The sequence below is a fragment of the Littorina saxatilis genome, linkage group LG6 (genome assembly GCF_037325665.1).
Source record: "Littorina saxatilis isolate snail1 linkage group LG6, US_GU_Lsax_2.0, whole genome shotgun sequence".
NCBI lineage: Eukaryota > Metazoa > Mollusca > Gastropoda > Littorinimorpha > Littorinidae > Littorina > Littorina saxatilis.
In genome coordinates, this window is record NC_090250.1 from 41,628,414 (window position 1) to 41,639,753 (window position 11,340).

At 41.7% G+C, this 11,340-nt stretch overlaps 1 protein-coding gene across 1 annotated transcript; it reads right to left on the minus strand.

Moving 5' to 3' along the window:
• Nucleotides 1-304: 304 nt before the first annotated feature.
• On the minus strand, nt 305-10,718 carry LOC138969238 (monocarboxylate transporter 12-like). Its single transcript, XM_070341984.1, has 5 exons — nt 10,278-10,718; nt 8,910-9,053; nt 8,083-8,229; nt 1,409-2,749; nt 305-1,013 (listed from the first exon to the last, which is right to left on the minus strand). Exons 1-5 carry the CDS (start codon nt 10,408-10,410, stop codon nt 856-858), a joined length of 1,923 nt encoding a protein of 640 aa, XP_070198085.1. The 5' UTR covers nt 10,411-10,718; the 3' UTR covers nt 305-855.
• Between the last annotated feature and the right edge of the window lie 622 nt (nt 10,719-11,340).

An 11,340-nucleotide genomic window follows, 5' to 3' on the forward strand; every position in this document is an offset into this window, starting at 1 on the left:
AGCGCAGGTTCATAGGGAAATAACAATCTTGAAAATAAAAAAAACCACGAAAGGCACAGTGATTTGTGTAACTCAAGGCAGCATGACATTGTCAGACAATACAAATGCTTTTAATCGCATTGATACATATTGTCATATACCATCGTATATTACAACTATTTGTTTCGTAGATTGTGATCAACGTGTGTTTTTGTTTCTCAGTCAACACACACAAACACACACACACACACACACACACACACACACACACACACACACACACACACACACACACACACACACACCACCACCACCACCACCACCCCAGCAACGACAATCACCGTCAACTCTCGTAAAAAACTGATCCATTTCCCTTGTACCATAATATGTGAATGTCTATAATTGTTACATGAAAATCCCAATTCAATCCGTAGACTGTAATTACATGTTCAAGGGACATAACTAAATGGCTGTCTGTTGATGGAGAGAGTTAATTTAGGTTGCTGTAATGTTAACACTTGAGGAGTGATCTGTAACAGAAGAGTTGAAGCTTTAGTGATTTACAAAACCCGTTCAGCAGGGCTTAGGGTCTAACAGCAGTGAAAACAAAGTCTCTCTTGATTACTCAAGTGAGTTAACAGAAACAGTCAGACAAAGGTACAGAAAAAAACCAGAAGAACACAAGTGTATCGAGAGGTTGTTTTCACTGCCGTCACACAAGTATCTGACGCGGATAAAAGTTCTTGACACAGAATCAAATGTTCCGAAGTAGAGCACCAAAAAACGCTGATTGTCGTCCAGTTTGATAGCTGAAATTCACGCACCCTTTCCGGCCACCTAGGCAAAACACTACACAGCCTCCATTTCACTAATCTATCACAAAGTATTCGAGGTTCCAGGTGATACGTTTATCCTCTTCTCTTGCAGTGGCCTGACCCATCTTTCACAGGATAAAATTGCCGCCGCCAGCAGCGAGCCGCCTCCGAGCACGTGGTACACGACGAAGTACGACCCGGTCCTGTCACGGATGTACCCTGCACGTCAGATAGATAATATATGTCACGGATGCACCCTGCACGTCAAAAATATAATGTCACGGATGTACCTCGCACAAAAGGTATACACAGATTGTTTTGACTTTTTTGGCGTCGGCGCCCTCCCCCCCCCCCCCCCCCCCCCACACACACATCACAGCAGAAAGCAGACAGAATCTTTATATTTCTGACGACCCCGTACTGGAAACACACAGATCATGATGCCACACACATGCTTAGCAGGTCCTGGAAGGCAGGCGTGATAATTATAAATGTGTAATTTCTGACTACCCGTACTTGGACACGTCACAGACACTGACACCACACACATCCTTAGCAGAAAGCAGAAGTATTCGTTCTATTTTTGCACACAACGCCAGACGCCAGACACATACCTAGCAGGGGATAGTAGGCCGACGTGCAGGCCCCCAGCGTGAAGATGACGAAGCCCAGCGTCTTGCTCATCCTGTCCAGACCCACAAAGTCCAGCACCAGCATGGAGATGGTGGTGTTGGGCACGCCCCCCAGTAGCCCTAGCAACACGGACAGCACCACCAGCAGCTCCCATGACGTCATGAAACGTATGAACTGCGACGTCACCCCCAGAACGAGGAAGGCGATGGCGAGAATGGTGGACACTTTCAACAGCCTGAAGTTGATCAGCAGTGCGCAGGACAGTCTACACACCAGGTCAAGAGCTCCGATGATGGTCAACAGCAGCGCTCCATCGGACTCTGTGAAGCCGCTCTCGACGGCCAGGGCGGGGAGGTAGTTGACCATTATATTGATAAACGGGAAGAGGACGAAGTAAGCCAACAGCAGACGGAACAGGGGGAGAGCGAAGAGTGAAAAGTCCAGCATGAAGAAGGCAGCTTTACAACACTTTGCTACCTGCTTGTACACATAACTTTGTCGCAGGTTCTGATCAGAAGTACCTGTCTGTGTGTTGGCTTCAACATTTGACGTATTACAGGGGTCGTCTAAGCTTCCCTTTGAAGAATCCTTTCGTTTTGAGGATGACTGTCGTGCTGCCTCAAGTAGCGTATCTGAGACGCTTCCTCTGCGCTTTGTGTGAATTTTCTTCCGTGGCTGACCTGGATTTGAGTCATCGTTTTCTTGCTGAAGCTCATCAGAAGCTGAGTTTTCCTGTCGCTGACACGCGGAAACGTCTCCCGTGTGTAAAGAAAGCTGGGGTTGTGCGTTTGCGTTGATAATGTTGGACATAAGAGCTTCGTTTGATTTTTTTATTTCGTGCCCACCTTCCCCTGTTGCTCCCTGCATAATCGTACTACGTTCTGCTAAAGCACTGTTACCCTCTTTTTCACGAGACAGCTGAGGCCCCACTTGTTCCATTTGAAACGATTTGTCCTTCTCCGCAGAGACGTCACCACGTGGATCTGTTCCAATCAAAACTTCAATCTCTTCAGCGCCCTCGCTCAGCTCCCGGCGTCCTTCAGAAACTGTTTTGCGTTTCTTTTCAACCTTTCGCTTGCTGTAGAAAGTCGTGGGCCTGAACAACATGGCGGCAGGTAAACAATGCAGACACAGCCCTCCCGTCAGAAGCAGGGTGCCGAAAAGACCGTAGGTTTCCAAGAAGAAGGAGATAAGTGGTGGAGCAAGCATATTTCCCAAGCTGGCGCCACACTTGGCGAGGCCCAAGGCGAGGGAACGTCGTTTCCGGAAGTAGTGACCCAGCAGAACGTCCCCTGATGGCATCACCATAGCATGACCCAAACCTGTTAGAAAAACAGAAGAAGAAAAATTGAGAGAAAAAAAAAACCACGCGGCGTTCAGGCTCCGTACCTAGAAGTAGAACGTGTAAAGCCCGCTACTAACTACAGCCGAACCAAGCCGAACTAGGTCGGCGAACGGCCCAAAACAATAAAATACTTGACTTTACTTGACTTGACTACACCGTGCCTGGTTCGGTATACTAACTAGCGGCGAAATGTATCGGTGACACCGGTCACATGATCAAGAAATATCACGTGAGAAGACTCGTGATCGGTTGACAGCGTTATAGCCGTCAGTATTATCACTCTTCAAGGATGAAAGCTGTGGTCTATTTATGACTTTCCGGGGCCACGGGGTTGAAAAATAGGGATACAATCATGTACAGAATTCTGTACAGCAAACGCTACCCGAAACCCCACCTATACGGCGTGTATGACCTTGAGAGCTTCAGTCAACGCTTGAATTTTGCAGGGATAACATCCGGTTTGCTCTCTCAAGACTGATTATATTTTATCTTCAAGAAAGATCAAGGGGAAAAAATAAACGCCCCGGCGAAAATTCGAACTCTCGACCTATCGACCTCGAGACTTCGTGTCTCATGTCCTAACCACAAGGCTACTGCGCCAATTGAGAACAAGTCGCGTAAGGCGAAATTACTACATCTAGTCAAGCTGTGGAACTCATAGAATGAAACTGAACGCACTGCATTTTTTCACTATGACCGCTTGTGCATAACGGAGTGAAACTGACGAGCCTGTTCAGCAGGGTAGTGGTTTCGCTGTGCTGCATAGCACGCTTTTCTGTACCTCTCTTCGTTTTAACTTTGTGAGCGTGTTTTTAATCCAAATATATCATATCTATATGTTTTTGGAATCAGGAACCGACAAGGAATAAGAAGAAATTGTTTTTAAATCGATTTCGGAAATTTAATTTTGATCATGATTTTTATATTTTTAATTTTCAGAGCTTGTTTTTAATCCAAATATAACATATATATATGTTTTTGGAATCAGAAAATGACGAAGAATAAGATGAAATTATTTTTGGATCGTTTAATAAAAAAATAATTTTAATTACAAGTTTCCGATTTTTAATGACCAAACTAACTCATTAGTTTTTAAGCCACCAAGCTGAATTGCAATACCAAACCCCGGCCTTCGTCGAAGATTGCTTTGCCAAAATTTCAATCAATTTGATTGAAAAATGAGGGTGTGACAGTGCCGCCTCAACTTTTACAAAAAGCCGGATATGACGTCATCAAAGGTATTTATCGAAAAAATGAAAAAAATATCCGGGGATATCATACCCAGGAACTCTCATGTAAAATTTCATAAAGATCGGTCCAGTAGTTTAGTCTGAATCGCTCTACACACACACACACACACACACACACACACACACACACACACACACACACACACACACACACATACACCACGACCCTCGTCTCGATTCCCCCTCTATAAAAAGAAGGAACAAGTCGCGTAAGGCGAAATTACAACATTTAGTCAAGCTGTCGAACTAACAGAATGAAACTGAACTCACTGCATTTTTACAGCAAGAGCGTATACTCGTAGCATCGTCAGTCCACCGCTCGATGCACAGGTAGTGAAATTGACAAGAAGAGCGGGGTAGTAGTTGCGCTGAGAAGGATAGCACGCTTTTCTTTATCTCTATTCTTTTTAACTTTCTGAGCGTGTTTTTAATCCAAACATATCACATCTATATGTTTTTGGAATCAGGAACCCACAAGGAATAAGATGAAATTGTTTTTAAATCGATTTCGGAAATTTTATTTTAGTAATAATTTTTATATTTTTAATTTTCAGAGCTTGTTTTTAATCCGAGGATAACATATTTATATGTTTTTGGAATCAGAAAATGATGAAGAATAAGATGAACGTAAATTTGGATCGTTTAAAAATTTTTTTTTTTTTTTACAATTTTCAGATTTTTAATGACCAAAGTCATCAATTCATTTTTAAGCCACCAAGCTGAAATGCAATACCGAAGTCCGGCCTTCGTCGAAGATTACTGGGCCAAAATTTCAATCAATTTGATTGAAAAATGAGGATGTGACAGTGCCGCCTCAACTTTTACAAAAAGCCGGATATGACGTCATCAAAGGTATTTATCGAAAAAAAGAAAAAAACGTCCGGGGATATCACTCCCAGGAACTCTCATGTCAAATTTCTTAAAGATCGGTCCAGCAGTTTGGTCTGAATCGCTCTACACACACACACACACAGAGACAGACAGATACACACACACACACACACACACACACACACACACACACACACACACACACACACACACACACACATACACCATAACCCTCGTCTCGATTCCCCCCTCTACGTTAAAACATTTAGTCAAAATTTGACTAAATGTAAAAACATTGATATGAATTCATGTTAAGTTATTCTTGAAGCAGCATGATTTATATCTCTATCCGCCCATTGTTCAGAAGTGAATACATGTATAACTATTTCTTAGATGTCTGGTTTCAACTGCACAGAGTTTTGGAGAGATTTAATTACTGTTCTTGTCATTTTCTTGCATGTTATAAATAGAGATATCGCAGCTATTTGCATGGCGCGAATGTCGTGTAGCATGACGGTGTAAACATGTACTGGGATTCCGTGAAACATGTTTGCAAATAAAGGCAAATTTTAATGTCAATGTTTACGTTTTTGCAACGCGGTTATTCAAGCGTAGAATGACATAAAATTATCAATTTTTACCTTTAGTCAAGTTTTGACTAAATGTTTTAACGTAGAGGGGGGAATCGAGACGAGGGTGTGGTGTATGTGTGTGTGTGTGCGTATGTGTGTGTAGAGCGATTGAGAGTAAACTACTGGACCGATCTTTATGAAATTTGACATGAGAGTTCCTGGGTATGACATCCCCGGATGTTTTTTTTTCATTTTTTCAATAAATGTCTTTGATGACGTCATATCCGGCTTTTTGTAAAAGTTGAGGCGGCACTGTCACACCCTCGTTTTTCAATCAAATTGATTGAAATTTTGGACAAACAATCTTCGACGAAGGCCGGGGTTTGGTATTGCATTTCAGCTTGGTGGCTTAAAAATTAATTAATGACTTTGGTCATTAAAAATCTGAAAATTGTAATTAAAATTATTTTTTTATAAAACGATCCAAATTTACGTTCATCTTATTCTTCATCATTTTCTGATTCCAAAAACATATAAATATGTTATATTCGGATTAAAAACAAGGTCTGAAAATTAAACATATAAAAATTATTATCAAAATCAAATTTCCGAAATCGATTTAAAAACACTTTCCTCTTATTCCTTGTCGGTTCCTGATTCCAAAAACATATAGATATGATATGTTTGGATTAAAAACACGCTCAGAAAGTTAAAACGAAGAGAGGTACAGAAAAGCGTGCTATCCTTCTCAGCGCAACTACTACCCCGCTCTTCTTGTCAATTTCACTGCCTTTGTCACGAGCGGTGGACTGACGATGCTACGAGTATACGGTCTTGCTGAAAAATTGCATTGCGTTCAGTTTCATTCTGTGAGTTCGACAGCTTGACTAAATGTTGTATTTTCGCCTTACGCGACTTGTTACATTTAGTCAAGTTTTGACTAAATGTTTTAACATAGAGTTGGTCATTACAAATCTGAAAATTGTAATTAATTTTTTTTTATTAAACGATCCAAAATTACTTTTATTTTATTCTTCATCATGTTCTGATGCCAAAAACATATAAATATGTTATATTCGAATTAAAAACAAGCTCTGAAAATTAAAAATATAAAAATTATGATTAAAATTAAATTTCCGAAATCGTTTTAAAACCAATTTCATCTGTCGGTTCCTGATTCCAAAAACATATAGATATAATATGTTTGGATTAAAAACACGCTCAGAAAGTTCAAACGAAGAGAGGTACAGTAAAGCGTGCTATGCAGTAAAACGCAACTGCTACCGCGCTAAACAGGCTCGTCACTTTCACTGCCTTTTGCGCTAGCGGCGGACTACGGTCATTGTGAAAAAAATGCAGTGCGTTCAGTTTCATTCTGTGAGTTCCACAGCTTGACTAAATTTATGTAAAAAGCGTGCTATGCAGCACAGCGAAACCACTACCGCGCTAAACAGGCTCGTCAGTTTCACTGCGTTTTGCACGAGCAGCGAACCACGGTCATTGTGAAAAAATGCAGTGCGTTCAGTTTCATTCTGTGAGATCACAGCTTGACTAAATGTAGTAATTTCGCCTTACGCGACTTGTTATTCCTCTTGCCTCACGCCACCCCCCCCCCCCCCCCCCCCCCGTCCCCCCACCCCCTTTGGTTTTCTCCCCGCCCCTGTCACTCAAAATGTGTGCTTTCCGGATACGCGTCTTCAGTGAATTCCCATCATAACCTCACGTTCGCTCAACATTTTCTTTGTGGACAACTTTCGGGTGTCTTGTAATCATGAAAGTTGTAAATGATGCAAACCTTGTTAGGATGAAGTCATCCGCATTAATTAGCAACATTTAAAACACATATGATCTTTTAAAATCTCACCTTCCGTTAAAGATTACAAACAGGTACTCAATACAACAGTTCTCAATGCTATTGAGTAGTTTTAAGACATTTTTTGTCATTTAAAGCAGAATTCAAAGTATTTTTCAGTACTTCATAGTTATTGAAAAATAAAAATTCTGAAAAAAGGGTATTTCTGCTCTCACCGATTGCAAGATTCCCCCTAATTATACACAATATCTTGGGGCATTCTTGTCACGCTGATCTGCCCTTTAAGTCTTTTTCCATACCCCTCCCCCTTCCCCCCCCCCCCCTTTCCATTCCCCGTGCCACTCCCCCAGCTTTCTTTCGACCCCCCCCCCCCTCCCCTTGCTTTCCTCCCTGCCCCTGTTTTATAATCATTCAAAATGTGTGCTTTCCGGATACGCTTCTTCAGTGAAGTCTTCGCTCGACATTTTCTTAGTGGACACCTTTCGGATGTCTTGTATTCATGAGCGTTGAAAATGACAGAAACCTTATTAGGAATGAAGTAATCCGCATAAATAAGCATATCTTTTAATCTCAACTTCCGTAAAAGATGTGTAGCATAGGGAACTGTTGTATTGAGTACCTCTGTGTTATCTTTGCACTATAAGTTTGAGTGGATCACCAAGGCTGGTGCGCTGAATTCAGTGTGCATGCAAATCAAGTCAGTTAGCCTCCGGTATTAGCAAAACAAATATCAGCTAACAATTATTTAAAGAAACACTCAGACGCTACTCTTTTTAGTCTACCGTACTGCTATTTATATACATATATATATAAATATGTAATATAATAACCAACGCCAACATACCAAACAATCCCCCGGTGAGAACCACAATCGCCACCATGTTATCAACAAGTGATGACAGAATTCCGCTGAGTGAGAACATCAGCGCACCAATCAGGACTGTTGTTCTTATCCCAAGCTGACCAACCATAACGCTCATCACAAACGGGCCTGAAACAGAATACATGCAGACACAGTTAATAACAATAGTCTTTTATCGTATTATTTAACATTATTGGTGCGTTCAACAAACAAACTCTGAAAGAATGGGCGACAATTTCAAAAATCAAAACTTACCTATGTGTGTGTGTGTGTGTGTGTGTGTGTGTGTGTGTGTGTGTGTGTGTGTGTGTGTGTGTGTGTGTGTGTATGTGTGTGTGTGTGTGTGTGTGTGTGCGTGTGTGTGTGTGTGTGTGTGTGTGTGTTGGTTAGTTGACTGTTTGTGGTTTCAACCTATTTGGCTATTCAAGTCCAATTCAATCTTATTTCCTTTCTCAACTGTATGGCGGGCTCCCAAAGTAAAGCTGCGTTGCTGAATATACTCACAAGATCAGAATGGATTGAACAAATCTTTTACAACGCCTAGCAACCAAAGAAAACGTGAATAGGCTTTTTGTCCACGCTTTAGTCAAAAATGTTAGATGCAAACTCTGTGCATGCAGCTATTAAACCGAGAATTAAAAGAAATATTGTAGCAAAGTTGCAAGACTGTCTGGAGGTAATGTTAGTACGAGTCAGTGAACAGTTCAACCTGGTGGATGCCGGTGTACTGGTTTAAACAAAACTGTATTCAGTTTTAGTATCGTGGCATACAATATATATGACATAGGGGATCCGAACGGTGTACTCACTGCTGACACTGAAAAGAGCGGCTCTCAAGGAGAAGAGCATACCAGCCTCCGTAGCGTGGGCATCATAGCGGCGCAGTATCTCCACGTAGAACAAACTCAGGCACTTCAGGAAGCCGGACAGTATCACGTAGTTGACAAAACAACCTAAACAATGCAATAGAGAATACTAAATGGCTTGCTTGCTGTGTGATGCAAGGTTTAAACTCGTTATTTTAAATTTTGGATTCAATACTTGGAAAAAACAAAACGATTGTAGCCTACACCTGGTATCACACAGCAAGTCATGAAGTATTCTGTTTATCATACATTCTGTACTTGAATGACTTTTACCCCAAACTTTCAGACGGAGTCGGAGTGTCCAAATTGAAGACGCGTCTTCTTGAACCATTCTCCCTTATATCTCCTAGCATATAACCACTTCATGTCCCTAACAGGCACTAGTTTCTGTGAGGACGTTAAGCTTAAGTTAACCAACCACCATCTTCCTTATAGAAATCTCTGACGTCTTCTTCTTCTTCTTCTGCGTTCGTGGGCTGAAACTCCCACGTACACTCGTGTTTTTGCACGAGTGGAATTTTACGTGTATGACCGTTTTTTACCCCGCCATTTAGGCAGCCATACGCCGTTTTCGGAGGATCTCTGACGTCAATTTATAAGCGGCATAGAGTGCAAAAAAACACCACAATAGCGTCTCCGTTTATTGTCTCAAACTGCTGTTCCTCAAAGCAGGGGTTGAAACATTGTTTTTCGTCTTTACTTGAATTATGCTCAATTGTGATAAACAATTATTTTGTTAGGTTTGACTGTGGATGGGCACTCGTACACACACGTAAACAAACGCGCGAGAAAGAGAGGGTGGGGATATTGGACATTTGCGTGCTAAAAAAAATCAAATTAAAAAATGGTGATACCAATTGACCAAATATTGCCGTTATTACGGGGATTGGTTATTCTCAAGAGGAACTGCTCCTGCACAGAATATAGTACCTAGACTAGTAAAACGTCGATCCCCCACTCTAAGGCGATACTGGAGCGTTATGAGGGTAACCGCTTGCAAGGTAGGCTTAGGTTTACTTTACTGTACTTGACATCCTTCCCTACAATATTATCGTACATTTCCAGTGCAACTGAGCAAGAATGTGTGCGTATCCTGCAACTCGACAGTCAGTATCGCATTATTATTATTTGTTCACTTTTTTATTTTTTGAAGCACAACGCTTTAGTTCTCTAAACGTTTAACCCTATTTTCATTAATACTGAAAACTTCAAACTGAAGTGGACGTTCCCCTGTCTCCGAGAAAGAGAGAAATACACAATTCAACCACGAACATCGAAATGTAATGTCACTCAGAAAAAAAATCTTCTTACCACATAAAATCATCCAGGACCAGCCTGAGTCGTACGGGACTCCGTCGTCCGAATCCTCAGGCCTTCCCTTGGCGGAACATCTGTCCTGACTGATCTTCCTCAAAGCTGCATTCTTGACCTTTATTTCAGCCATTGTGTGTGTTCCTTCGCATCCATAGAACAGAAGTTACAGAGTTTTTCCGTTTTGAATTACCCGGCAACAGTAAAATGCGTCGTTTTTCTTAAAAGGTAGATCACCGTAACTTTGAACTCGGATTTTCTGCAGTGATGGTTCTGATTACGACTAATTCAGATGTTTACGTTATCGCTGTCCTGTCAGTATATTTGGTCAGCAGGTTGATCTCGTGTCCCACATTATGTATCACTAGCAAGGTCACGGCTTCTCACAGTGCTCCACGTTCTGTACCACTCTGGTAAATCAGAGCCTCTCTTTTCTTGCGGGCTTCAAGTAAACCACCTTGACTTACCCTTGACATTCAAATCAGCTAGTAAGACACAGTACTTTTCAACACTTTGAGACGCAAACTGGATAGAGGCCGCTAAAATACCGACATGACCCTGAGTTAGGTCCGCGTTTGTGACATGTTTTGTCTGCTCCGACAAAACCTGTTGCTGTCTTTGTGTTTCAGTTTATGGTTCTGCATTTTAAATAAGTCGACACTGACATTTGTTTCAAAAGGATGTGCTTACCACAAAAGAAAGCGTACAGGGGAAAACGGGACTGGTTGCAACAGAGGGGAATTCTCTGTTAAGTATAAGTCCAGCAAATCGGCGCTGCCTCAGGAATGGTAGGGGAAAGGCTCCTAACATGGACCGGCTCCTAATATAGACCACCTCCTGTTCTGACAAACTAACGGCCCTAGAGCGCTCAAAACAATTTCATTCGCTTTATTCACCCTCTTTGGATAAGTTGCACATGTCAAAACATTGCAGAAACACAAACCTCAAAATCGTTATGCTTTTTCGCTATTTTTCACTTTTGGCAGCGTTCACTCTAAATTTGCCGCCTAAAACGGACTCGTTTCTGTCCACAGCCAAAGCTTTCATAACACAAAAATGGCTA

Coding starts and splice junctions, on each gene's coding strand:
- LOC138969238 (XM_070341984.1), bottom strand. CDS start 10,410: ATGGCTGAAATAAAGGTCAAGAATGCAGCTTTGAGGAAGATCAGTCAG. Junction 2,750..8,082: donor TCTCACCGGGGGATTGTTTG/GTATGTTGGCGT, acceptor TTTTTCTAACAG/GTTTGGGTCATGCTATGGTG. Junction 1,014..1,408: donor GGCCTACTATCCCCTGCTAG/GTATGTGTCTGG, acceptor TCTGACGTGCAG/GGTACATCCGTGACAGGACC.